Source organism: Pipra filicauda, unplaced genomic scaffold (genome assembly GCF_003945595.2).
Source record: "Pipra filicauda isolate LSUMZ 115617 unplaced genomic scaffold, ASM394559v2 scaffold357_size738173_pilon, whole genome shotgun sequence".
Classification (NCBI taxonomy): domain Eukaryota; kingdom Metazoa; phylum Chordata; class Aves; order Passeriformes; family Pipridae; genus Pipra; species Pipra filicauda.
The window spans coordinates 205,070-232,605 of NW_024104484.1; the positions used below are offsets into that span (position 1 = coordinate 205,070).

Sequence of the window (27,536 nt, forward strand, 5' to 3'; positions counted from 1 at the left end):
CCGATCCGCCCGTGCCCCCCGGCGCCGCCGCGGCCCCTCCCGGCGGATGCCCCCGGCGGTGCCGGCACCGGGGTGGTGGGTGTGGCCGGGGCGGTAGGCGGGGCCTGTCCCCGTGTCCCCGCCCCCCCCGCGCTCCCGGCGGTGCGGGACGGGCCGGGCCGATGGCGCGGGCGTGGCCGTGGCCGTTCGGGGGCGTGTCCCCGCGCGCCCCCGCCCCGTGTCCCCCGCCCGCCGCGCTCGGCGGTGCGGGATGGGGCGATGGCGCGGGCGGGCGCGGGGCCGCCGCGGGAGCTGTCCCTGGAGGAGGTGCTGAAGTGCTACGAGCAGCCGCTGAACGAGGAACAGGCCTGGGCGCTCTGCTTCCAGGGCTGCCGCGCCGCCGCCGCCGCCCCCGTGGCCTCCGCGCCGCTCCGCACCGCCGATATCCGCCTCCGCGCCGACGGCTCCCTCCGCCTGCCCGCCCCGCCGCACGGTGAGGCCGCCGCTGCACGGGAGGGGCGGGAGCGGGCGGCGCCCGCGCGGAGGGGGACGGGACGGCACCCCCGAGCGGGGCTTACCGGGGCTTACCGGGGCTTACGGGCACCGGGAGTTGCTGGGGTTTACCGGGGCACCGGGGCTTACAGACACCGGAGCGAGGCACCGAGGTTTGCCAGCACCAGGAGTTACCGGCACCGCGGGAGCGGGGCGCCGGGGTTTACCACAGCTTATCGGAGCTTACCGGGACCCGGGGTTTAACGGCACTGGGGCTTACCAGGGCTAACCGGCACCAGGACTTACCGGCACCGAGAGCGAGGCACCGGCACCGGGGCACGGGAGCTACCTGGGCCTGGGACCCGGGCACCCGGACTTACTGGTACCGGGGCTTAGCAGGACCAAGGCCTGCCGGCACCAGGAACGGGGCACCGGCATCGGGGCTTACCAGCGCCGGGACCCGGCATATCGGGACTTACCGGCACCGGGGCTTACTGGTACCGGGAGTGAGGCACTGGGCTTACCGGCACCGAGACTTACAGGCACTGGGACTTACGGGCCCTGGGACCCGGGGCACTGGGTCTTACCAGCATAAAGAGCGGGCACCTGAGACTTACCGGCACCGGGACTTACCGGCACCGGCAGGGGGTGCTGCACCGGCGTCGGGGATGCAGAGGGACGAGGGATATCGGCTGCGGGGGGGGGCAACTGCAGCGGCCCTGGCGGGAGGGACGGGCGCAGGTGGAGAAGGACCTGTACTGAGAGCGACGGATAGGCAGGAGAAGCGACATCGCGGGGGGGGCAGGCACAGAGGCAACGGCCTCAGGGGAGCGGTGCAGGGAGGGCACTGGAGAAGCTGGGAGAGACTGTGAGGATGGAGAGAGGGACAGTACCAGCACCGAGGGGCAGGAAGGCGGCAGAGGCGGGGACAGGGGTGAGCCCCAAGCCCTGGCCCCGGCGGTGGGGACTGGCACCGGCACTGCCGGGATTGGCGGGGAAGATGGGCTGATGAATTCGGGGTCCAGGGCTGGTGTGGCACTGACACTGGCACCGGCAGGGCCTCCCGGCTAACCCAATGAGGCTGGACCTGGATGTAGGGGTGTGCGTGGTCCTGGCATCCACCGTGAGGCTGCAGGACACACACGGCAAGGTCAGACAGACACGGGGACACCCACAGGGACATCCATGGGTCATCCACACCTGCACATGCAGGGCACTTCGTCCTGCCCCAGCCCCCTGTGTGTTGCACACGGGACAGCCCCATCTCTGACCTTCAGCCTCCCAACCATCTCTCCGTGGGAGACTGGCACTGCCAGCCACAGCTGTGACGGTTCTGGGGTGTCACCAGGCTGGGCTGGCTGCCAGCGGTGACACTGGGAGGCTCCAGGAGCACCTGGAGTGCAGCCAATGCTCCACCTGTCTCATCCAACGGCAAGGCCACAGGGGCCGGTGCTGTGGGGTCACCGAATGGCCTTGATACCGGTGGCCAGGCAGACGCCAGGGCGTGTTGGGCATCTCCATGCCCAAGGCAGGGACACACACGGGCACGGCACGTGCCTGTGGCATCTGGGCATGGCGTGGTCACACCGGCTCCACTGGTCCTGCTTGGGAATGGCCCCACGCCCTGCCCTGAGCCACTGTGGGGCTGGAGCCGGTGTCACTTGCCAGTGCCACCATGCCAGTGATACTGTGCCAGTGACACCATGCTGCCTCCTCCTACCAGGTCACTTCTGTGCCAACCTGAGCCATCTCCCCAGGGATGAATCAGGCCTCTTCACAGTGAAGCCTGAGGCTGGAAGGGCTCTGGGTGCCTCTGGGCACTGCTGCAGGTGGTGGTAACAACCTGGCACGTGGCTTGGCAGCTCTGCCTGGGCATGGGGCTGGATCCACACTGAGTGAGCCAACAGCACCCTCTGGAGCCACTCCAGTCCCCTATCCCATGGGAACTCGCTCCTTAGCTGTGTCCCAGTGGCTGGAGGGAGCTGCTGGGACCTACTGGGCTCATCCTGCTGGCCAGGCACCAACTGCAGGGCAATGATGGCATCCCAGGGCTGGCACTGCAGTGGGAACTGGGCATGGCTGGGGCAGATGGGTTGGTGATGGGTTTGTGTGTGGCACTGTGACCACCATTGGAGCTACCCTTGCTGTCTGTTCCTGGCTGGCACACGACTGGCATATCCTTGCAGCTGCCGCATTGATTAGCTCAATGCAGAGCTAATGGTCGGGAAGTGGAGCTGGAAGCCCTGGGGACACTGCAGAGACCACTCGTGTTCCTTGTCCTGCAGCTGCCAGGAGAGTTTGAGCTGCCCACGAGCATGTCCTGGGCTCTATGTGTGCGTGTGTGTGTGCCATGCTCCAGTTGTGACTGCCAGTCCCCACACTGCTCACAGTCCTGGTACCCACACTGCTGGTGCTCATGATGTCAGTGCCCACACTGCCACTGCCCACACTGCCGGTGCTCACACTCCTGGTGCCCACAGCCCAAAGGGATGCAGGGGCATTTCCCCATGGTTGCAGAGCTCTCAGCTCCCTCCAGCCCTGGAGGTGAGTGATAAAGGAATGCCTGTGCCCCCCTTATGTGCCCCCCTGGAGGCGGCGCTGCCACTGCCTGATGCCAGGGCTCAATGTGCTGGTGCCCACTGCCCCATGGAGCCGTGCCCTGGGTCCAGGACAGGATGGGAGCAGCCAGGAACGGGAGTCTCAGGTTGGGGTAGAAACTGCTGGGGGTGGGACCTGCTCAGGGTGGATACCTCACAGCCGAGCTGGGTGGGTACCACATCCCCAGGTGATGTGGGGTGGGATGCCCAGTGTGGGGCTGTGGGTGCAAGTGGTGACTCTGCTCTCCTCCCCCAGACCTGCCCGCGCTGCTGACGCCCTCCGCCGAAGCCCAGGTATGCAGAGGCCAATGACTGGCCCCATCTGCCATCACACGCCAGTGTGGGGTGGGTGCTGCCACCTGGTCCCCTCGCCCGTGGGTCCTGGGATGGGACCCAGCGCTGATGGGGGGGGTAGCTGGTGCCAGGGTACATCCGATGCCCAGCCCATGCCATGTCCTGCAGATGGTGCAGTCGCTGGGCTTCGCCGTGTACCGGGCACTGGACTGGGGGCTGGATGAGAACGAGGAGCGGGAGCTGAGCCCACGCCTGGAGCAGCTCATTGACCTGATGACCAACAGCGACTCAGAGGACAGCGGCTGTGCCACGGCTGACGAGGGCTATGGGGGGCAGGAGGAGGAGGAGGAAGGGGGCGAGGGACCGCCACGCGCTGTGCGCACCTTCGGGCAGGCCATGCGGTGCTGTGCTGCCCGCCTGGCCGACCCTGCCGGCGCCCCGGCGCACTACCAGGCTGTGTGCCGTGCGCTCTTCGCTGAGACTGTGGAGCTCATGGCCTTCCTTGCCAAGATCCGTGATGCCAAGGAGGTGAGTGTGGGTGCCCACTGGCACCGCTACCTAGCCGGGGAAGCCAGCTGGTGCCCTCTCTGCCCATCCCACCAGGGCTGCTGGTGCCAGCGTTTAGCCATAACATCTCCCAGAGTGCTGTGCCAGCTGGGAATGTGGGTGTTTTTGGGTGTACCTCAGTGCTGCAGCCCCATGACATGGTTTCAGTTGGACCCTCAGTGCCACCAGGGCAGGGTGACAGTATCTTGTACCACAACAGCTGCTGCAGAAGCTGAAGGAGGACGAGGAAGAGGAGGAGCGGCCGGCGGCGGAGCTGGGCAGCCTGCGCAACACCGACTGGGTACAGTGGCACGTTGGGGCATGGGGGCCATGATGGGTGGGTGGGTGCTGACGCTGTGTCCATGTGACCCCCCAGGCCCGGCTGTGGGTACAGCTGATGCGAGAGCTGCGGCATGGCGTGAAGCTGAAGAAGGTGCAGGAGAAGCAGTTCAACCCGCTGCCCACTGAGTACCAGCTCACGCCCTTCGAGATGCTCATGCAGGACATCCGCGCCCGCAACTACAAACTCCGCAAGGTCATGGTGAGCGCAGCCACCGTGCCAGCCCCTCACCCTCCATCCTGCCATGCCCCAGCCTGGCACTGACCCCCTGCCCTCCCCAGGTGGATGGAGACATCCCCCCACGGGTGAAGAAGGATGCCCACGAGCTCATCCTCGACTTCATCCGCTCCCGGCCCCCTCTGAAGCAGGTGAGCACTGGCACTGGGACATCTCCCTGGCATGATGCCATGCCTACTCTGGGAGTGCCATCCCTGAGCCATGGCTACCACCTGAGGTCCTGTCCACACATCCCACAGGCATCAGAGCGACGGCTGCGGCCCCTGCCCCAAAAGCAGAGGACGCTCCATGAGAAGATCCTGGAGGAGATCAGGCAGGAGCGGAAGCTCCGGCCCGTGGAGCAGAAAGGTACCAGTGTCCCCTCCCTGCTGTGACGCGCCAGCTCTGTGCCCATCCCCATGGTGCTGAGCCTGTCCCTCTGCAGGGTACAGCTCCCTGCCCTGCATCCCACATGCCTGTGCTGGCCGCCTGGCCTCCAACTCCTGCCTCGAACTCTCTCGGTGCCCGGCCAGTGCCATGCCCACACGCCCACGGCCACGCGTCCTCCTCAAGGCACCCACCCTGGCCGAGATGGAGGAGATGAACCTCTCAGAGGCAAGGGGGGACCCTGGAGGTGGGGGGACACGGGAGGTGCCAGGTCCCTGGGGTGATGTGGTGCCCATGGCCTTGCAGGATGAGGACTCTCCAGGCACAGAGGTGCCACTGAAGCGGGATCGCTCCTTCTCAGAGCAGGACCTGGCACAGCTGCAGAGCCAGCTGGGGGGTGACCAGGCTGCACCCCAGGACCTGGAGCCACTGCAGCCCGAGTCCCGGCCCCGCTCAGGTACTGCTGGAGGTCCTCATGTCCCCATCCCCAGGGGGCTGTGCCATGCCCTGTGGCAGTGGTGGCACCAGGTAACATGGCCTCACCATGACCTCCCTGTCCCTCCTCATAGGCTCTGTCCCTGCCAGCTGTCACCAGTTGCCAGATGGGCCAGCACTGCCCCGGGCTGCCCTCGGCGCCGTGGAGGAGAGACCGGAGGATGGATCCAGTGCTGCCCCCACCACCAGCTCCAAGCACCTCTGGCTGGTGGGTTCTAGGGACACCGGGGCTGGGGACACCAGGGCTGGAGACACCAGGCACGTGTGACTGTGGGCACATGGCTCCCTCTGCCACAGCTCATGCTGACATCCCCCTGTCCTGCAGGAGTTCAGCCACCCCGTGGAGAGCCTGGCCCTGACCGTGGAGGAGATGATTAATGTCCGCAGGGTGCTGGTCAAGGCTGAGATGGAGAAGTTCCTGCAGAGCAAGGAGCTGTACAGCAGCCTGCGGAGAGGGAAGGTGGGAATGGGGCCAGGGAGCCAGAAGGGTTGGTGGAGGTGTACCCCCACCCAACCCCAACTCACCCCACTCTGCCTGCAGGTTTGCTGCTGCTGCAGGGCCAAGTTCCCCCTCTTCTCCTGGCCCGCAGCCTGTCTCTTCTGCAAGCGGTGAGCACTGTGCTGTGCCATGTCACGGGGGTGGGAGGGTGGCAGGAGGGTCCCTGTGATGGCCCCACTATCACACCTCTCTCTGTGTCCCCAGGTCTGTCTGTAGCTCCTGTAGCCTGAAGGTAAGGGACTGGCCCTGGCCAGTGTCACTGTGTCCCAGTCCTGCCTTGCCCCATTTTGTTCTTGTCCTGTCTCTGTTCTCCCTTGTCCCTACCCCATCCCATCCCATCCCTGTCCTGCATCCTCCCTGTCTGTCCTTCCCTATCTCTGCCCCATCCAGTCCCTGTCCTATCCTGTCTCTGTTCTCCCTTGTCCCTGCCCCATCCCATCCCTGTCCTACCTTGTCCCTGTATGTGTCCTGCTATTTCTCTGATCCATCCTGTCCCTGTCCTGCCCCATCTCATCCTTGCCCCTGTCCCACTTCATCCATATCCCTGCCCAGTCCCTATCCCTGCCCCGCCCTATCCCAACCGTGTCCCATCCCACCCCTGTCCCCGTCCCATCCCGTCCTGACTCCCACATCCCGGCAGATGAAGATGCCTTCCAAGAAGCTGGCTCACATCCCCGTCTACGCGCTGGGCTTCGAGAGCCTCCCGGGCTCGCTGCTGCCCAAGGCGCTGCCGCTGCGCCGGAGGGAGCCCTTCCAGTGAGTCCCTGAGCCTTCCTCCCCATTCCTCCCCCCTTCTCCTCCTCCTGCTCCCAGTGGGTGCCGACGGAGTGCTCTGTGCCGCAGTTCGCTGTCGGGGCCGTGCTGGCGGCGGGTGGAGGAGGAATTCCCGCACATCTACGCCCAGGGCTCGGTGCTGCGGGACGTGTGCCCCGACTGTGCCGGGTTCGTGAAGGACGTGGTGAGCTCCAGCCGGCGCAGCGTGGCCGTGCTCAACGCCAGCGCCGCGTCCCGGCGCCACGCCAAGGCCCGCTCCCTCTACAGCGACGCCTGGCTCCAGTGAGGGGCCCGACGCCCCAGTGATGGGCACCAGGGGGGTGCCCCCCCGCTGTACATATATACATAGGATGGATACACACAGCCTCTATATTTATATACGTTATGGACCAGGGGCAAAAGGACCCGTTCCTGCCATCCCCTTCCATCCCTGCCACCAGCCCCTGGGGGCACAAGTCCTGCCATGGGGCACCTGCAGCCCCTGAGGGCATGGATCCCACCGTGGGGTGCCCACAGACCCCGAGGGGATGGATTCCACCGTTGCACAGCCCCTGAGGGGGTGGATCTAGCTGTGGGGTACCCACAGCCTCCGGTGGAATGGATCCAGCTGTGGGACACCTCCAGCGTCCGGGGGGAAGGATCCCACCGTGGGGCAGCTCCTGGGAGAACAGGTCCTGCTGCAGAGCGCCCACATCCCCGGAGGGGATGGATCCCACCATGGATCACCGTTAGCCCCCAGATGGATGGATCCTGCTGTGGGACACCCGCAGCCCCCCGGGGGCACAGATCGCACCGTGGGGCAGCTCCTGGGGGAACGGATCCCACGGTGGGGCACCTGCAGCCCCCTGTGTTGGCTTCCCCAGCTCTGCTTCTGTGCCAAGCCCTGGCTGTGCCGGGGTGCCCGGTGCCCTGGGCTGGCACGGCTGCTCTGTATGTCCCCTCTCCGATAATAAACCCGCTGGGCTACCCCGGGGCCGCGTGGCTGGTCCTGAGTGGGTGGTTGGGAGGGAGAGCAGGGTGCAGGGTGCTGGGAAATGTGAGGGGGCCGGGGACCACCACCCCCTGCACTCCACTCCAGTCCATCGCTCACATCTCCCCTCGCCATCCTTCCTGTCCGCTCCCACGGCAGCGGCGACCCTGCACAGGACCGTGGGAATACTCTGCTTCCCATTCCCATGAGCATTCTCGCCGCCCCCAGCCTGTCTCCCCGGCCCATCCCCGAATCTCCCCCGTGTCCCGAGGTCATCACCCCGCACCGATCCCGTGGCAAGCACCCCGTGCCCACGCTCCCCCCCGGGACATATTTCACGCGGGGCTTGCGAGGGGCGCCACGGAGGTTGCGGGGGGCGTGGCGTGGCCCAGCCAGTGGGCGCGCGCGGTGTGGGGTGGGCGGGGCCGGCGTGGGCGCGCAGGCGCTACGCGGTGCGGGGCGCAGGCGCGGAGCCGGCGGGGGCGATGTCGCGCCGGGCCCTGCGGCGGCTGAGGGGGGAGCAGCGGGGCCAGGAGGGGCCGGGGCTGGGCCAGCTCGGCATCGACCCCGGCCCCGAGCGAGCCCGAGAGGCGGGGCCGCCGCCGCCACCCGGCAGCCGGCCCCGCGCCACCGTCAGCAACCGCTTCGAGCTGGTGAGGGGGGGCACAGCCGGCGGGTGGCGGGGCCTGAGGGGGCGCGAGGGTGAGCGGTTGGGGGGCGGTGACTGGGGTGGCAGCTGGGACGTGAAAGTCACTGGGGGCACAAGTGGGACGACAGTGACTGTGGGAGCGACTGGGGGAACAGTGACTTTGGGGGCAGCTGGGCTGGCAGTGATTGGGGGTCCGCTGACTGGGCACTCATGGGGGGGCCGGTGACCGTGAGGGGGTCACCTAAGGGCAGTGGCTGGGGGGGTTGCGGGTGTCTGGGGTGATCAGGAGGGCTGGGGGTGACAGTGAATGTGGCAGAGGTGACAGTTGGTGGGAGGCAGTGATTTGGGGTCAGTGACTGGGGTGGGACTGAGGGGTTTGGGTGGTGGGTGGGAGGGGTGGGGAGGTGCAGCTAGGGCTGAACTTGGAGGAAATGGGAGGGAGGCCTGGGTTTGGATGTTGTCAGAGCTGGGACTGGGAAACTGTTTTTAGGAACATTCCTGCCACCATCCTGCCCTGCAGGAGCACAGTGCTGAAGGCTGGGAGTCGGATGGCCCTGGTGGTACTGCCAGTTCTTTGGGGTGACAGAGCCTGGTCCTGCTCTCCAGATGCCTCATCCAGCCCTGTCCTTTCCCAAGGCCTGGCTGTGGGAGCATAGGCAGGGCTGGGTTTGGAAGCTCTTCCCAAGGAAGAGCAGAGTCCAGACAGGGCTGTGGTGTGAGAGGACACATCGTGGTGTCCCTGTGCCCCCCTCCATGGGCTTGGGGCTATCCAGGCACCTGCTGGGTGACACACTTGACATGAGGGGTCATCCCCATCTGTTTGCAGGTGGAGTGGTAGATCAGATCCCTGGGGAATTCCATCCCTGCACTGTCCCTGCACCTTGTCCCTCTGTTTGCAGATCCCTGCCGAGGAGTCGGAGGATGAGCCGGTGACTGGAGAGGAGCAAGTGGACACCCGGCTCATCGAGCAGGACACAGCAGGAGGGAACAAGGAGGGGAACAAGGAAAGGAACAAGGAGAGGAACAAGGAAGGGGCTGTGGCTGAGGACACGGACGATAGGCAGAGAGAGGGGGAGGAGGCCGAGCAGCCGGACCAAATGGTAACTGCCACAGGGACACAGGAACAGGGCAGGGACACACACAGGGAGCTCAAACCCAGGAACTCGGGGCTCTTGGGGAGGACCAGCAGTTTGGTGCTGAGTGCTGGATTTGTGTGTGGGATCTGGGGAGATTTTCCAGCTGCAGAGAGGAGACTCCCAAGGAAGACCCTGTGCCACACAAGAGCTGAGGCTGGGCAGGGGCTGGGAATGGTCTCAGGGAAGCACTTGTTTTGGAATAGGGAATGTGGAGGCTCCAAGCAGTGTCAACTAAACACTGAATGTGCTTTTCCTCATTGTGATTTATTGTCATTTGGTGTCAAGATTCGCTCCTGTGGTTTGTGTCAGCTCACAAGTGTCTCCTTGCAGGATTTTGTAAGGAAAGGGACATTTAACTAACAATTTTCCGTGGCAGGTTTGGCTTGGATCTCATAGAGATGAGGGTTGGAGGAGCAAAGCAGGGTTGGCCCCCTGGCCTCACCTGTTTGCTATGCATTTGGGTTGTGTGCCCATGGGTTCTGGGCAAAGTCCACTATCTGTGCATGTTCCAGCTATGCCAGTGGCTGGGACTGCTCTGGACAGTGGGTCCCTGTGTAAGCAGTGGCTCCAGGGCCCCTGACCCAGTGAGTTTGCTGTGTCAGCACCCCAGGACACACCTGTGGCTTCTCCCAGAGCTCCATGGGAGCTCTAGGCAGGCGGATGCTGCTCTTGAATAGAGCCAGACTGGGGCTGCACCTTCCCTCGGTTCTGGAACCAGTGTGGCATGGTTCTGGTAACACCATTACTTGATAGGATAAGGGGCAATGGCTTCCCACTGCCAGAGGGCAGGGTTAGGTGAGATATTGGGAAGAAATTCTTGGCTGTGAGAGTGGGGAGGCCCTGGCACAGATTGCCCAGAGAAGCTGTGACTGCCCCATCCCTGGAAGTGTCCGAGGCCAGGTTGGACGGGGCTTGGAGCAACCTGGTCTAGTGGAAGGTGTCCCTGCCCATGGCAGGGGGTGGGAATGGATAAACTTTGAAGTACCTTCTGCCCCAAAGCATTCCACAATTCTGTGATTCCTTGCTGTATTATTTGCTAAATCCTGGAAATGTATTTTCCAGCTGTGTACACCCCAAGGAAGAGCCAGCATGGGCAGCAGTGTGCCTGTCACTTTAGGGAATGCCACAGAGCATCCTGAGCTGAAGCAGCTGCACCTGCAGGGAGAGGAGCTGTATTTTGCTGGGGCCTTGTGGCAGGTGTTGGTTTCTGTAGAAATGGGAATGACCATTGAAACTGGAAACTGTCCCGCTCACTACAAAGACAGAAATCCAGCTTCTTCTGGAGACTGAAGGAGGCTGAAGCATTTCCTCCACACCTAGCACGGCTAAACTTCTGTCTTCCCTGGTTTTGTAGCCTCAGACATTGATCTGAAAGTCAGCTGAGATTTAACCCTTTGGGAAACTCTGGTGCTTTCATCTATTTTCTCCTTGTGTCTTAATTTCCACTCTCTGACAAACAGGAAATGATGAATTTTGATTTTGTTTAAGGGCCCTTGGTGTGCTGATCCCAGTGGGAAATGCTCTTCTTCCCATGGAGCTGACACCCCTCAGAGCATGCTGACAGCTCTTCCCTTTGTCTTTGCAGCCTGCATCGAGTAACAAGCCAAGGAAGAAAAAAAAGAAAAGGAAAACCAAGAAAACTTCAGCAGGAGACACTGTGGTATGTCTGTGTGAGCTCTGAGTCAGGGATCAGGCTGATTCCTCCAATGGGGCTGACAAAGTGGGAATTCTGGGGTGGCTGCAGGAAAGATTTGAGGCAAAAAATATAAATATAAAAATATAAATTTAAAGAAGCATTTTTGGAATCATGGAATTCTGGAATGGTTTGAGTGGGAAGGGACCTCAAAGCTCATCTCATTCCACCCCCAGTGATGAGCAGGGACACCTTCCACTAGACCAGGTTGCTCCAAACCCCATCCATCTTGACCTCGGACAGTTCCAGGGATGGGGCAGCCACAGCTTCTCTGGGCAACCTGTGCCAGGGCCTCCCCACCCTCACAGCCAAGAATTTCTTCCCAATATTCCACTTAACCCTGCCCTCTGGCAGCGGGAAGCTGTTGCCCCTTGTCCTGTCACTCCAGGCACTTGTCCAAAGTCCCTCTCCACCTCTCTTGGAGCCCCTTTAGGCACTGGAAGGGGCTCTAAGGTCTCCCTGGAGCCTTCTCTTCTCCAGGCCAAACACCCCTGGCTCTCCCAGCCTGGCTCCAGTCCTTGGAGCATCTCTGTGGCCTCCTCTGGACTTGCTCCAGCAGCTCCATTGGGGAGCCCAGAGCTGGAAGCAGCAGACAGATAAAAGCCATTGATCTTCTAAATTCAATAGGAATGAGGTTCAGGTGGGAGCTGGTTTTCTGGTCAGGTTTGAGTCTGAACTGTCCATAGAATCACAGAATCATTAGGTTGGAAAAGACCTCCAAGATCATCGAATCCAACTTCCCTGTTCAGTCCAGGGAGATCCTTTACTAAACATCCTGAGCCACAGGATGCTGAGATGCTGAATGGCTGGGCCATGACACCGGTGCAGGTGCCCAGTTGGCCACCTCCTCCCTGGGAATTCCACTCAGGAGCGAGCTCCTGAGGTGGAGAACCAAGTGAAGAGACCATTTCCTTTCCCAGTCCAAGAATATCAAGCAGCAGGGAAGAGACCCAGACCCAGGCAGTTGAGTTTGCCAACCGGAGATAATACAACCTCTGTTCCAGCGCTTCCATACAGAGCACGTTATCCCTTCCCTGTATACGCTCCACGCGCAGGGGCTAAATTTAGTTGGAAAAGGCAAGCTGGCAATGCTGCTTGGGTTTCCTGAATGGAATTCTGTGTTCCACCCACGGACATCATCAGGAGGATGTGAAACAGGCACGTAAGAAATGTGTCACTTGCTGTTTGTGGGGGGAAAATAGAGGGAAATCAGGGTAAAAGTGTTATACAACTGCTGGATGTGAGCAGCTGCATGGATTCCTGGAGTGGTTGGAAGATGGGGAATGTGACAGTTGGATTAAAGTCATGTGAGCGTTTGAGACCTTATCACGGGGTCACAGCAGTAACTCGGGGCTTCCCCGGAAACTAAATGGTGAAGGCTGGTTATTTAAGTATTTAAGGTATTTTTGGACAAGGGCATGGAGTGACAGGACAAGGGAAAAAGAGACCATTCTGAGAGGAAAGGGTTAGATGGGTTACTATGGAGAAGTTTTTCCCTGTGAGGGTGGTGAGGCCCTGGCACAGGTTACCCGGAGAAGCTGTGGCTGCCCCATCCCTGGAAGTGTTCAAGGCCAGGTTGGACAGGGCTTGGAGCAACCTGGTGTAGTGGAAGGTGCCCCTACCCATGGCAGGGGGTGGAATGAGATGAGCTTTGAGGTCTCTTCCAACCCAAACCATTCCAGGATCTTATGAAGAGCCACAGCCCATTGCACAGGAATCGGGATGAGCTGGAAGCAGCTGAGTGGCATCTCCGCTGGGTGACCTGCATGATACTGTGACTCATCCTGTAGTAACTGCCTTGGATTTGCCTCTCTTAAGGAAGACAACGACCTGGAAGACATTGACAGCCTGCTGGAGAGGCTGGAGGACCCCAGTGGGCTGTCCCTCCCGAGCCAAGGTGGGCTCATCGCCGACAGCCGACCCCTGCTCTACGTGGAGCACAGGTACTGCTGGACCTACCTGGCTCTGGCCTGGGGTATGACAGGGATATGTGATCCTCGAGCAAGGGCGCTGAGAGCTTCCCAGTGTGATCCAGTCAGGAATTCTTGACCTTGCTTGAAAGGTCCAGCTTGTGCTGTTTATGCATGTCCCTGTTTCTACCACTGCTCTGGGAGCTGTGTTTGGTTCTGATGGTGATTCTCTGCTGCCAGGCCTCATTGTAGTGAGTGGCAGGACCAGATTAGCCTCCAGTGGGGCCTTCTACCCTCAAATCTTCTATAGGAGAAACTCTGCAGAGGTACCAGGAGCCCTGGTGTGTAAAGTTTTGGCACTGCATTCACTTGGCCAGGTACTGACTGTGAGCAGCAGCCCCAGTTCAGCACGTGCTGCCTCTGAAAAGGAGGAGGCTGAGGTGTGCCAGGGGCTGATTCCATCAGCAAAGCAAGTTAGACTTGTCCAGCCTTTCCCACATGTCACCTCAACAAAGTGGACTGAGCACCAAGTGTGTCTGAGAGCTGAGGGATGAGTCTACCTCAGACTTGAGGCCTGTATGGCACTGGGATTCCCTTTGGGAGCGGGCTGGGTGGTATGACCAGTGTGTTTCAGAGCTCTAGGCTGCTGCAGACACCAGCAGCTCTTCCTGTTGATGGAGAAAACATTTAAACTTGAAATTGAGACAATTTACCAGTCCCAGTTTGCTGTCCAGCCCCAATGCAGCGAAACTGAGTGTAGGATGCTTTGGCAGAACCAGGATGTTTGTGCACCTGGTGTTGGATTTAAACTTCAGTGACTTCTTGGTCAAGTAAACATGATTCCAAGATCTTTGAGAGCTGAATCACCCCTGGTGAGGGCTGGCTGTGCTGGATCGCAGTATTCTCACTCCCTCTCTTCAAGCCCCACAGCCTACAATCCCTACAATTTGGGATGAACACCCTGAACACTGCATGGAGGCTGGCAAGGAGACCTGAGCCTGTGCTCCTGAGCCCAAGGTTCTCCTGAGAGTATCCCAGATGAGGCTCCAGCTGCCCTGGAGAGGGCAGCAGCAGTATTCCCAGCTCAGCACCTCTGGAGCAGAGCGGAAGGGAAGCAGATCTGATGGAGCAGGGCTTTCCATGCCTGTCCTGACCACTTTAACCTCCTTTCTCCATGCTGTGCCCAATCAGCGGGGAGTGTGTGATGGTTTGGGGGTGTTCCAGAGGCAGTTTTGGGTATGGAGCAATGGGTTTTGACGGAGAGACTTGAGTGTGGCACTTTGGGCTGTGTTTAACTGATGGAGCCTTTCTTTCTGCCTTCTCAGAAACTTGAATCCAGAGAATGAGTTGAAGAGATACTTCGGGGCTCGCGCTGTGCTTGGGGACCAGAGGTTAGTCCAGAACTTGATATTAAACCGGTTCCAAGTCCAAGGAGGTGTGCCTGTCCTTCCCTCGGCACGGCTTATAGAGTCCCCAGTGCCACACCTGGGCAGGTATTCCCGAGCTCAGGGTGTGTTGCTGGTTTAGTAGTTGCTTATTGGGACAGAGGAATATTTTTGGTGATATGTGTGAGGTGGGGAAAGATTTGTCCAGGCTCTTACTTTTTCTTCTGCTGCTTTCCCCTCTCATTTACTGCCAAACCACTCTTCAAAGTTATTTCACTCAAGTTCACAGAGTATAGACCCTTAGGTTTTGGTTTTCTCCAGAATTTGTCCCTTGTTGCCATTCCAGAGTTTCTGGACAAAAAGAGGACCCTGAATACTTCTTGATGTTTCCATGCACTTGCTTTCAGGGGCCCAGGGAACTGCTGCTCCCTGGGTGTGAGGTCTTTGTGCAGTTTTCCACTGCACTGTGCTCAGTGTCATCCACAAAATCTCACTTCCATGAGCTGGTTGGAAAAGTTGCACATGAGAAGGGTCTGAGCTCAGAGCAGTGCAGGTGGAAGCAGGAAGAGAGTCTGTGGAAGAGCATTTGGTGCTTGAGGAAGAAGCTGCTATTCCTTGGGATTGTCCTGTTCAGTGCCAGGACTAGGACTTTGGGAATCATTGTGTTCCCTTCCAAATATTGGACAGGATATTCTGTGATCCCTTTCTGAGGAGATACGACTCTCAGAGTAGTCTTAATCCTGAATCAATAAATTGTGTGGTATTGAGTATGGCTTAAACTAAATCCGTTGACATTTGAAGACCCTACTGGGAAAAGGGATGAGCCAGAGTGATGTGGGGCTCTCCTAATTGGACCTGGGAAGCTGTTTGAAGCACAGAGGCAGCTGAGAGATTGGCAGGGATAAAAACAGGGAGAGAAGCTCTTGAAGTGGAGATGCTGGGGACACTGGCTGGCCCAGATGGTGCACCTAAGGCAGAGCCTGGGCACAGCTACGTTGTGTTGCGAAGGCAAACGTGTAGGGCTCTGGGCACAGTTCTGTATACTGCAGCTGGGGAAACAATTGGATCTCATTTTCCCCTGAAACACCCTTTTCACGGCTGATTTCATGCCTTCTCCTTCTGTTAGCACAGCGCTGTGACCTGTTGTGTTTATCTCCCCAGGCCGAGGCAGAGGCAGCGGCAGTACGTCCGCAGCACATGGCTCACAGCTCCCAAGAACACCTGGCCACGCTACAGCAAGACAGGTGAGGCTTTTGGGGCCACCTCCTGCCCATGGGTCACATTGGTCCCCTGCCCACGTGACACAGATACTGCTAGAGACCTCAGTGAGCTGCTTGAAAGGGAACTGCTTGTCAGCTGGTGGAAATACACCTCCTTCCTCAACAGAGGACTCTTGTTGACTTGTATCTTAGCATTTGGGCTTGTTTTTCCCTATTTTGGAGGTAACAGGGGATGGATGCTTCCCATCTTAGCAGCATGATTGCTGGATAATGAGAAATATCCATGGGGAGAATGAGCAGCCTGGACTTCTTGGGTGGGTTTGGGACTTTGACTCATGAGAGGAGGGAGAAGAGTGAAATTCTCTGGGAGTTTCCAAAAACAGGTGTAGCTTTGGACCCAATGCTGTGAGTGAGCTTTGGGTGTGCTAAGAGAGCAGAAGGGGTTCTGTTGGGGTACCCAGGTCTCTCCTGCACCCCCAGGTATCGCCATGCGGCTGCTGGACACCCGGAGGGGGGTGCAGCACTTCACCTTCGAGCACCACCGCGAGTACCAGCAAGTCCAGTTCAAGTTCCTGGACGCTGTGGAGTCCATGGACCCCAACAACATTGTGGTATGTTGGGAGAAGGGGTTGGTTGTGCTGTTCCCCCCTGAGTTCCTGCAGCCCCTTTCACTGACAGGGAAGGTGGACTGGTGCATCCCAGTGCTCATGGAATTATTTGGGTTGGAAAAGCCTCTAGGATTGTCAAGTCCAGCTGTTCCCCCAGCAATACCAAGGCCATGCCTGACCCCTGTCCTCAGGTGCCACATTCACACATCTTTTAAATCCCAAGTGAGATGAGAACTCCACCACTACCCTGGGCTGTCCATGAAAAAATTTTCCCAATATCCAACCTAAACCTCTCCTGGTGCAACCTGAGGCCGTTTCCTCTCGTCCTGTCCCTTGTTCCCTGTGAGCAGAGCCCGACCCCCACCTGGCTCCACCCTCCTTTCAGGGAGTTGCAGAGAGTGAGAAGGTCCCTCCTGAGCCTTCTTTTCTCCAGGCTGAGCCCCCCCCAGCTCCATCAGCCACTCCAGGTACTCCGGACCCTTCCCCACCTCTGTTGCCCTTCCCTGGACATGCTCCAGCCCCTCAATGCCTGTGTTGGGGTGAGTGGCCCAAATCTGACCCCAGAATTCCAGGTGTGGCCTCACAAGTGCCCAGCACAGGGCATGGTCACTGCCCTGGTCCTGGAGCCACACCATGGCTGGTACAGGCCAGGTGCCATTGGCCTCCTTGCCCACCTGGGCTCGTGTTCAGCTGCTGTCACCAGCACCCCCAGGTCCTTTTCCAGTCACTCTGCCCCAGCCTGTAGTGTTCATGGTGTTGTTGTGACTCAAGTGCAGGATGCAATACTTCACTTTGTTGACCCTCATCCTATTGGCCTTGCCCCCTCCATCCAGCCTGTCCAGATCCCTCTGCAGAACCTTGGGTTATTTATTTTCAGTCTCGATTTGAGCAGCAGAGCCCTGTGTCCCTCTGTGTGCGGTGAGGCAGTGCTGAGAGCTGAGCTCTGCTGTCACCTTTTTAATAAGATAAGTGGCCTCCTGGGTCAGATGGGGATCTGGTGGCTGAGCCTTGATGGCTCTGCCGAGCACGTGCCAGGTCACCTTTTGAGAGAGGAGCCCACAGGAACTGTCTGTTTGGCTGGAAGGGTGGGAATAAAGCTCCCTTGTCTTGGCTCTTCAGCTGGGAAAGGAGGAATATTGTATAAACCCATCGTGAACTGGGAGTCTAAACTAACAGATGTTCTATTTATAAACTCCTGCATGGATGAAAAATGTGTCTTTTCTTGGTATTTCGGCAACACAGGCTTTGTGTTGGGAGTCCTTCAAGCATGTCCGAGCTCATTAAGCTGTATGGTAACATTTATAGTTTGGAGTGATAAGCAACAGCAAAATTGCTCTGCACCCAACTAAACCATAACTGAGAGATGTTTCTCTGGAAAGCCTGGCCACATGAGCTGGGATACATGCCCTGGAGATGTTCCTTAAAGAGCCCATTGTCTGCTAAATAAAGTTTACTTCCTTCTGCTTTCCCACCCTCGGCTCAGGGCCATGGGGCTCGCTCCAGCTCATCAGTTCTGCCTGGATTGAGGGATTGGGATTAAATGAGGCAGGGTAATTCCTGTGCAGCACTGAGTGTCCCAGGGGCAGCTCGAGCTCAGTCCCACACAGGACGGGCTTTGCACGGTATTTTAGTCTGGGTGCTCTGTCCCTCTTGAGTGGGTCTAGCTAAATTTGAAGACATTCCTACAGCTTTAGATCCTTCACTTTTCCATTAAGGGTAAAATCTAACCGATGGATTTGCCAATCCCAGACAGTTTATCCATGGTTGCCGCAGCTCCAGCATAGCTGAAACCCAACTCTGCCTTGCTACTGTGGTTTCAGCATATAAAACATTATTTTTTGGAGGCTTATTGAGTGTTTTCTCTGCTCTTGCTGGTAGGTTAAAAGGGTCTTGGTGAGCTTTTCTTAGTTTTTCCCCATCACAGTGACCCTACATGAGAATTATAAAGAGTCTTAAATTAGTTTTACCCCTTAAGGAAGCGGTTAAATGCCAGGCAAGTGGCTCTGAGGCAAAGGCTGGGCTGGGCCAGCCTGGCACACCCAGGCTTTGCGCTGTAGGTGGTCTCACTGTCCCCTACACTGCAGATGGAAAATTCTGGAGTTTTGGAAGCTGTATTTTTTTCAGTTTCTAGGGAAAAAATAATCCCCAAACTCAACTGTGAGGAGAATTGAAGTAACTTCAGTATTTTCATACTGAACTGAGGTTTAGGTACTTGAAAAAAATAGCCTGTTTACAATATAATTAGTGAATGGAGAAGAGTTTTTAGGTGAAACTTCTCTTCTGAAGTGTGGAAATACTTATTTATTAATTATTATTCATTACCATTGCTGGATCCTGGATTTGTAATACATATGTCCAAATGTCCTCTTACCACTCCGAGGAAGCAAAAACCTGATCAAATGCTCAGAATTGGTGAGGGGTAGATAAAAAATCCCAAACTGTAACAGTGCCTGCATCTTGCTCTTGCCTTCCAAAGGATCTGGAGGAGCTGGGAGAGATCCAGAGAAGGACAGTGAAGATGATCAAAGGCCTGACATGGCCTCTGCTGGAAAAGCTGGGTCAGCTGGGAGGGAGCTGCCTCAGGGAAGCTGCCACTGAGGGCTCCCATCCTGTATGGGGTGGGGAGAGAGCTCACTGTGCCCTTCCAGCACAGGAACAGAGCTGGCAGGAAGCTTTTGGTGCTGTGTCTGGATGCTGGAAGGTACCTGGGTCAGTAAGTGCCCAAATTCCCAAGACACCAGTAATGAAATGGTATCTTTGCCGTGCTCTTCTGCAGCTGCTGCTCCAGATGAACCCCTACCACGTGGACTCTCTCCTGCAGCTCAGCGACGTGTGCCGGATGCAGGAGGACCAGGAGATGGCCCGGGATCTCATAGGTAAGAGCTGAGGTGAGGAATGGATGCGCTGCTGTGAAATTCTATCCTGTGGGAGGGTGGTGAGGCCCTGGCACAGGCTGCCCAGAGAAGCTGTGGCTGCCCCAACCCTGGAAGTGTTTGAGGCCAGGTTGGACGGGGCTTGGAGCAACCTGGTCTAATGGAAGATGTCCCTGCCCATGGCACTGGGTGGAACTGGTTGAGCTTTAAGGTCTGTTCCAACCCAAACCATTTCATGATTCAGAATAGACAGAAGGGTTACCTGGCCATGGCAGGGTCCCACCTGTAGGACATCCCTTGTGGGAGGAGGGTCTGATTTAATAGCTCCAGGAAGGCCACCCTTCCATGGGGAGCCTGCCCAGCCTCCCTCCTTCTGCTCAGCATCCTGAGGTTGGTATGTGGGGCTCTGCCGCTTAGGTGGGCTCAGAGGCTCTGGGAGCCCCCAGCCTGTGCTGAGGCTCTGGAGTAAGATGGGCTGTTTGGGAATGGGGCATGTGCTCTGCAGCATGACAGGAGGGGCAGGGGCAAAGTGAGGACAGGAACTTGGCTTTCCCATGTGAAAATACCTGTGGCAAAGGCAGCTGCACCAGCCTCAATCTCAGAAGGGTTCTTCTTCCCACATGGAGCATGATCTGATGCCCACAGGAGGGAACAGCACTCACTACCCTGCTATCTATTGCCACCACATAGTGTGAAGTAGCTTTGTGCCTCTCAGTGCTGGGAACGAGTTGATTTCATGTCTTTTGGGCTAAATGGAGTGCTGGGGGTGGCACTGTCCAGTCCCTGACATGTCCTTGCTGTCCCCAGAGCGGGCACTGTACAGCCTGGAGTGCGCCTTCCACCCCGTTTTCAGCCTCACCAGCGGGACCTGCAGGCTGGACTACCGGAGACCAGAGAACAGGTGGGAGGGCTGGGGAAATATTTATTAATAAGTATTAATAAATAAGCAAGGCTCAGCTGGAGCTCCTGGCCCACTTTGGACAATCCTGGGGTACCCTGAATGTTCCTTTCTGTTGGGGGTTCCCAGGATGGTGCTGCAGTACAGGCACCTCGTGCACTGAAGCTTCTGTACAAAGCATCCCTTTTCCCAAGGAACATCTTTGTGGAGCAGGAATTGTCCCTCCCTGTCACAGCCTTCTCATGCCATTACTAATGGGCATTACCGCTCAGCCCAAAATGACATTTATTTGGTCACAAAAATCCTTGCTGTGTTTCCAGCCATCATCCCCAGCACTCACACTCCTCCCAGCACAGCTCTTTACGTAACTCCAGCTCTGCAGCTGCTGGGAAAGGTGACTTTATTCTGGGAATTTTCCAGTCAGCTGACGCAAGTCATCTCTCCCAAACTGCTGTACCTGGAGAGTGCTCACATTTCCAGTCCCTGTGGCTGACAGGCTTCCTGCCATCAATGACCTGTAACACCAGTTCGGGTGTTGGGCCTCCCCACTCTGTGTCACCATTCCCACACCACTGGGACAAGGTGGGATGCGGACTTTGGGTTGATCCCGGTCTGTGGAGCAGGCCATGAGTTTTCTGTCCCTGTACTTGCACAAAAAGATAACAAAACTAAGAGATGAGAGTGGGAGGGGGTCTGTGGCACCCTGTCCCACACCAGGATGGGAGATGCTCGGGGGTGAGGAGCTGGCAGTGACCCTGTGTCCCCATTTCTGAGTGGCACAAAGTGCTTCTCTCTGCATGTGGCCTCTAAATCTTGCTGCTGTTCCCCACGCAGGGCTTTCTTTCTGGCTCTCTTCAAGCACCTGGTGTTCCTGGAGAAGAGGGGCTGTCCCCGCACAGCTCTGGAGTTCTGCAAGCTCATCCTGAGGTAGGTGCCCCCACCAAGAGTGGGGTGTCTGGTTTCGGGAGGCACACTTGGAACAACAAACTGAACCCAGCCTGGGGGGGACAGTCACTCCAGAAGGGTCTTGCTGCTCTTGGGCTTGGTGAGGGCTCATTCCCACCCCTTACGGCTGCAGGGTTTGTGCAGGCACCCTTTAGAGAGGTGATGGGTGACCAGGGGACCTGGGTGGCCCATGACTGCTGAGCTCAGTGGAGGAGATTTGTGAGGATGGCTTCAGCCACTTAGTTTGTGGCCACTGATCCTCCTCCGGGGTGGTGACAGGGGACCATCCCCTCTGCAGGGACAGAGCATCACTCTGCCCTCCTGGCCATGAGGGAGCGAACGTGTTCCCATTCTCTCTGCTTGCTGAATCATGGATGCCACTGGGAAAGTCTGTTTGACTCAGAAATCAGGGCAGCTCTCTCAGCTGTTGTGACACTTTGTTTCCTTCCCTTGCTCCCAAGCCTCGATCCGGAGAATGACCCGCTCTGTGTGTTGCTGTTGATCGACTTCCTGTCCCTCCGGGCCAGGGAATACACCTTCCTGACCCGCCTTTTCCAGGAGTGGGAGGTGAGAGGGGGCAAGCTGGTTCCTGGAGCACTCCCCATAGGATTTCACAGCCAGGTGATCCCTTTGCTGGGGGTCTCACAGCCCAACTGGCTCCCCAATGGTGTTGGAATGATCCATAAAGGCTGGGCTGTTGGTTCCTTGTAATCCTGGGCCTCTGCAAACAGTTGTATGACCTCAAAATTGCTCACTCAGCCATGGGGGCACTGAGCCAGCAGCTGGGAACTCACTTAACCCCGGCAGCCAGATCCCCCACCTCATGCAGCCCAGATCCTGCTGCACAGCATCATTTCTCGGTAACTCTCCCTGATCCTGCAGAGTCACCGGAATCTGTCCCAGCTGCCCAATTTCGCCTTCTCGGTGCCGCTGGCCTATTTCTTCCTGAGCCAGCAGGAGGAGCGCCCGGAGCTGGAGCGGAGCCAGGCCCGGGAGCGAGCGGCCCGGCTCATCCAGCTCGCGCTCGTCATGTTCCCAAGCGGTGAGTCTGTCCCCACCGGTAAGGCCGTCCCTGCAGGCTTTGTCACTGGCCTCATCTGAGCCAGGGCTGGATTCCGGGCAGGCAGATGCTGAGGCAGGAATTTGCAAATTGCTTTTGCAGGAGATGGAGCCTTGAGTCAGAGGGGACATGGTTGGGCAGAACTGTGCCTGCAGTGGTGTGGTGGTGGTGGGGGGTCCACCCTGGAGTAAATTCTGGACCCCTCTCCCAACACAGGCATTGAGGGGCTGAGTGTGTCCAGAGAAGGGAACGGAGCTGGGGAAGGGTCTGGAGCACCAGGAGCAGCTGAGGGAGCTGGCGGAGGTCAGCCTGGAAAAAGGAGGCTCAGGGAGGACCTTCTTACTCTCTCCAACTTCTGACATGAGCGTGGAGCCAGGTGGCGATCAGGCTCTGCTCCCAGGGAACAAGGGACAGGACAAGAAGAAACGGCCTCAAGTTGTGCCAGAGGAGGTTTAGGTTGAATATTGGGAAAATTTCCTGGAAAGGACTGTTCGGTCCTGGAACAGACTGCCCAGGGCAGTGATGGAGTCTCCATCCCTGGAGGCATTCAAAAGCCATGTGGATGTGGCACTTGGGGACACAGATTAGTGGTGGTCTTGGCAGTGCTGGGGGGATAATTGGACTCAGTGAGCTCAGAGGCTTTTCCAACCTTAACAATTCTGTGATTCCATGATTCTGTCCTCCCTCCTCAGAGTAGCCACTGCCTCTCCACCAGCAATGGTCGGGGTGGGCAGGCTGGGGGGAAGGGAGAGAATCGGAATCTTGGAGCAGGGAAATGTCTCACCTCCATGGGGCCACCTGGAGCAGGGACAAGCCAGTCTCCTTGGTTTTCCCTCTGCAGCACAGCTCCATTTTGGATGTGCTGTCCCCATGGGTGCCCATCACTCTCCCTTTCATCCCGTGGGTGCTGCTGTCCATGAAAGGAGCGTGCAGCCCTCAGGCCCAGGGGAGGGTGTGCAGCAGGAAGAACCAGCTCTCCAACAGGGATTCAGTTTGTAGGGGCTAGAATCATCTTGACTCCTAGTTTGGATGACTGAAATAACCCCTGTGCCAGCATAGAGACCAGCAGCATCCTCACCCCTTCCTTGTGTGGGTCCTCGTTGGTGCCTTGGGATTGGGGTGCTGGCCTCTGGGATTGGGGTGTCTCTCTGCAGGGGTGACCCCACTCCATGCTGCTCCTCACCAACAGATCCAAATGAGTTCTCTATCTTTGTCATGCAGTTCTGATGCCGCTGTTGGATCACTGCAGTGTGCAGCCTGATGCCAGGGTCGCCTCCCACCCCTTCTTTGGGCTGAATGCCCAGATCAGGTAAGGCCTGGAGATGTTCTCAGAAAAGGGAAGGGATCGATTTTTGCTGGCGGCGGGGATTTTGCATGTTCAGACAGCTAATGGAGGAGCTTGTTTGGGTTCCCTGAGTAGGCTCATTTGATAATGCCTCATTTGATAATCCATTTGATAATGGGTTTCCATAATGGCCTCTGGGTCAGGCTGACAGACCCACCTCACCTCGATGTGGACAGGTCAGAAGTTCAACCTGAAGCCTGTTGGTGTGCGTAGCGAGGGAGAGCAACGCGTGCATCCTCCCAGGGCAGGCTGTCTCCAACCAGTCTGGGCTCCCTAGACACATGGTCTTCCTCAGCACACGAAGGCTCTCCCCTCAGGTCAGGGCAGTGTTCCTTCATTTCATGGCTCTGCTTAGCCTAAAAATAGACGGAGGCAGGAGATCTGGTGAAGGTGGCTGGCCACAGCCAGGCAGGAGCCTGTGAGTCCTTGCCTTGTGTTCCCACACCAAAGCCCAACGCAGGGCTAAGCCCTCAGCATCCCATGAGGAGGAGGAGGAAGAGGGTGCTGTGAGTAACAACCATCTTCCATAGCCAGTCGCCCGCCCTGAACCAGCTGACGTCCCTGTACGTGGGCAGGACACACGCCCTGTGGAAGGACCCAGCTGTCATGGCCTGGCTGGAGCCCCAGACCCACGAGGTGCTGCGGATGGTGGAGGCCCAGGACCCGCTGGTACAGGAGGCCGAGCACAAGTGAGTGCGGAGGGGCAGCGGATTCAGTGCCTGGGACAGAGTGGGACCAGGGACTGGCCTGGGCAGCAGTGACCCCGGGGTCACTCTCAGAGCCCCCCAGCTGCTGGTCTGATGCTGAGGGTTACACTGTGGGCCAGGAGGGCAGAGGCTCTTCCATGCTTTTCACAAATGGGAATGAAGAGCTGGACCTGCACTTCAAGTCCTGCACTGCTTTTCCTAGTCTTGGCTGTCACCTGTGCCCTGGAGATGTCCTGGAGAGGGTGGAGGGTGGCCTGGAGGGGCAGGGATCGCCACACAGGGCAGGTGGGAGCTTAGGAACACTTGCCAAGTCCCTGTGCTGAGAAACAGGAGAGAGCCATCAGATGTTGTCCTAAACCAAGGTCAGCTCGCTCTGCTGAGCACTCTGCGCCGCTCTCTGCTCTTTCTCTGGAGCTCAGCAGCTGCCTTTGGCTTACCCTAAGCCAGCTCCATCCAATATGGCCTGTCCCCTCGAGTCAGGGAAGCTGCTGACTCTGTACTTGGAGCAGCAGAAATGGGAATTTGCCTGCTAAGGGCATCCTGCTCTGTCCCCTCCCCGCTTCAGGAGGAAGATCCGGTACCAGAGCGCTCCCAGGAACATCTACCGGCACGTCATCCTCTCAGAGATGAAGGAGGCCACGGCAGCCCTGCCTCTGGTGAGGGCCCTGATGGGGCACAGGGGCTGTGGCTGTGCGTGGTGTGGTGGTGCTTGTGTCCTTGCTGGGCACATCTTAACCCCAGGCACCCACCAGACCCCAAGGTGTCCTCCCTACGGGCACAGCTTCTCCATGCCTTTGTGTTTGCTGCAGCTGGATGTGCAGCCTTCATCCCTTCTCCTTCATCCCTTCCTTCTCCTTCCCCTGCAGGAGGTGACCTCGCAGCCAGTGATGGGTTTTGACCCCCTCCCTCCTCTGGACTCCATCGTTTCTTACACCCGACCGGAAAGGTACCACCTCCACCCTGGTGCCTGTGCCGGCACAGCCGGCATGTTCCCATGTTCCCGGCACACCCTCAGCCCCGGGCCAGGCTGCATGTGGGCACTCAGTACTGACATCCTCCTCCATGGCAGAGGAAGGGTTGTGGTGCTCCCGACAGGCAGAGCTACAGGACAGACTGGTCCGGCCGCTTCCCATGGTGGTCACTGGGAGCTGTTCCCAGCAATAGGGCAAAAGCCAGGGAAAACACGGGCTGTGGCTGAACTGGGGGAGTTTGGGGTAAATAGAGGTTTAAGTACACCCAGTCCTGGGTTACACACTCACTCACTCAGCAGAGCTGGTAGAATCACAGTATCCTGGAATGGTTTGGGTTGGAAGGGACCTTAAAGCTCATCATGTTCCTCACCATAGGCAGGTACACCTTCCCCAAGCTCCATCCAACCTGGCTTTGGTAGTGCTCTTAGCAACTGGTTTGCTCGGAGTTGCAGCTGCCTGGATCAGAAACCCCTGGAAATCCCCCCATTCCCTCCCTCGGGTCTGGCTCCGTCAGGGCCGTGGTTCTCCCAGTCCTGCCATATCCCCTTGAGCAGTCACGAACTGAGCTGTCCCTTCATCAGGGTGCCACTTGTGTCTTGCAGGACAAGCCATCCCTCCAATGAAAGCACTTTATCCCTCTTTTTCCGCTCGCTGTTGCCAAATTTTAACTTGCAGGTGGGTGCATGCTGGGCTGTGGGCACATGGTTCCCACTCCAGGAGCAGCTGCTGGCAGCAGCCTGGTGCTGGTTTGGCACCGGCGTTGTCTGTGTCCCTGCCACCACAGCACTGCTGTCTTGCAGGGGGACATCCGGCATGACGGGGATGACGAGGCCGGGGCAGGGCAGGACCTTAACCAGGGGGTGAACAGGCTGATGGCGGCCATGCGGGACATGCTGGCTAACATCCAGTTCCAGGAGCCCCCCCGCGATGACAATCCCGAAGGCGATGGGGACTGGGATTGAGCCCGGGGTGTGTCTCTCCTCAAACCTTCTGACATCATTTCCCGATTTGTGTTGCACTCCAATAAAGTCACACAAATGCACTTGCTGTGGGAATGGGCTTTTTCCGGGGAGGGCGGCTGAATCCCTGGGATGGCCCTGTCCAGGGAGGGGGATTGAATCCACAGGGATGAGCCCTGTCCAGGGAAGGGAGCTGCCTCCCTGGGCCTCTCTCCTCTCTCTCAACAGGGGACAAGGACTATCTGAGCATGTCCGAGCTAATCGACAGCAGCTGTCCCTTGTCCCCATGGCAGCTTTAGTCCCCTTCTGGCCTCTTCCACACACAATTCCCATCCCATTCCCCTCCCCGTTCTTCTGGCTATTGTCCTTAATTCCCAGAGGGGTTTCTTTGCCCTCTCCTCCAGCTCCTTTGTGCTTCCTGCAGCTTCCTTCCCTCCACAAAACACTCTGCACCCTCTCACCACACTGACCCTTCCAAACGCCTTGGAGTGCCCTATGCCACTAGAATTGTGCATTGATCAGCTTTCCCAGCTTTTTAATCGTGTTTGTAGCAGAAATCATCCCCCCTCTTTGTTTCTCCATCCTTTATTTCCCCACCTTCACCTTGTAGAGCCAGGTTTGAGGTCAGCCACACTCAAACCTTAACTCATCTTTGTTCCCACAAAGCTTTTTCCTCTTTTTTGCCGAGTAATGGTGAATATGTGGATTAAGTCCTTGTTTCTGCTGTGTTGTCTCCCTAGGGGATGGAGCCAGGGTAGGTTGGCTGGGTGCAAACCCCAGATCTCAAGCCAGCCCATCACAGCTCTGTTCCCCACTGGCACATGCAAATCCCATGGTGTCCTAATCCCTGTAGCTTGGCACTGTGGCAGCACAGGACCCCATTCCCAGTGTATCCAGCTGAACCATTTTTATCCATGCCAGAGGGAAGGGCTTCCCAACGGAAGTGGATAAGCGTGGGATCAGCCTTTCATGGAGCTGTGAATGGCTCTTTGGCAGCCGAGCAGCTCCAGGCATCAACACGGACCCAAGGCACATGATGGTCAGATGGGGTCTGTGTCCCCCCCCGCCTGCCTGGGATCCCTGTGGCACCAGGCTCTGCAGTGTCCCATTTAATCATGTCTTTGACGATTCATATCGGATCCCACGCCTGCCCCATGGCGCAACACCTTCCCTAGGGCTCTGGGGCTGGGACCCCTCCCAATCCCAATGTGTGGGGCAGCTTGGTTCCTGCAGTGGGCAGGGTCCCATGGGGGTCCCCAGGGTGTGTGGACACCCCAGGGTGTATGGATGACCCCCAGGGCACATGAACCCCTGTAGGACATACAGGCCTGCAGGGCACATGGGACCCCTCAAGTCACACAGTCCCCCAGAGTGCCTCCAGCATACGTAGGACCCCAGGACACATGGAGACTCGAGGTGCCTCGTCCCCCCAGGGCACAGAGGACCCCTATGGCACACAACCCCCCACAGTGCATGACCCCAGGGACGCAGGGACCCTCCCAGGGCATTTATGACTCCTGGGCACATGGTGACCCCAAGCAGTCACGTCCACCAGGGCCATCCTGGAGGTCTGGCAGCCCTGGCCTTG

General features: G+C 58.2%; 2 protein-coding genes across 2 annotated transcripts; both read left to right on the forward strand.

Annotated features, from left to right (window-relative positions):
- Positions 1-203: 203 nt before the first annotated feature.
- Positions 204-7,588, forward strand: SPIRE2 (spire type actin nucleation factor 2). The gene is made up of 15 exons (XM_027744585.2): positions 204-472; positions 3,325-3,362; positions 3,531-3,890; positions 4,129-4,209; positions 4,285-4,449; positions 4,530-4,616; positions 4,725-4,833; positions 4,910-5,079; positions 5,158-5,308; positions 5,421-5,554; positions 5,672-5,806; positions 5,888-5,955; positions 6,050-6,077; positions 6,486-6,601; positions 6,689-7,588. Exons 1-15 carry the CDS (start codon positions 259-261, stop codon positions 6,903-6,905), a joined length of 2,073 nt encoding a protein of 690 aa, XP_027600386.1. The 5' UTR covers positions 204-258; the 3' UTR covers positions 6,906-7,588.
- A 486-nt stretch (positions 7,589-8,074) lies between these two features.
- Positions 8,075-26,031, forward strand: TCF25 (transcription factor 25). Its single transcript, XM_027744555.1, has 18 exons — positions 8,075-8,242; positions 9,138-9,338; positions 10,960-11,034; positions 12,886-13,010; positions 14,303-14,368; positions 15,524-15,606; positions 16,063-16,193; positions 18,967-19,066; positions 19,871-19,964; positions 20,796-20,888; positions 21,368-21,473; positions 21,789-21,948; positions 23,188-23,275; positions 23,842-24,000; positions 24,584-24,674; positions 24,885-24,964; positions 25,592-25,664; positions 25,790-26,031. Exons 1-18 carry the CDS (start codon positions 8,075-8,077, stop codon positions 25,949-25,951), a joined length of 2,055 nt encoding a protein of 684 aa, XP_027600356.1. The 3' UTR covers positions 25,952-26,031.
- Positions 26,032-27,536: the final 1,505 nt, after the last annotated feature.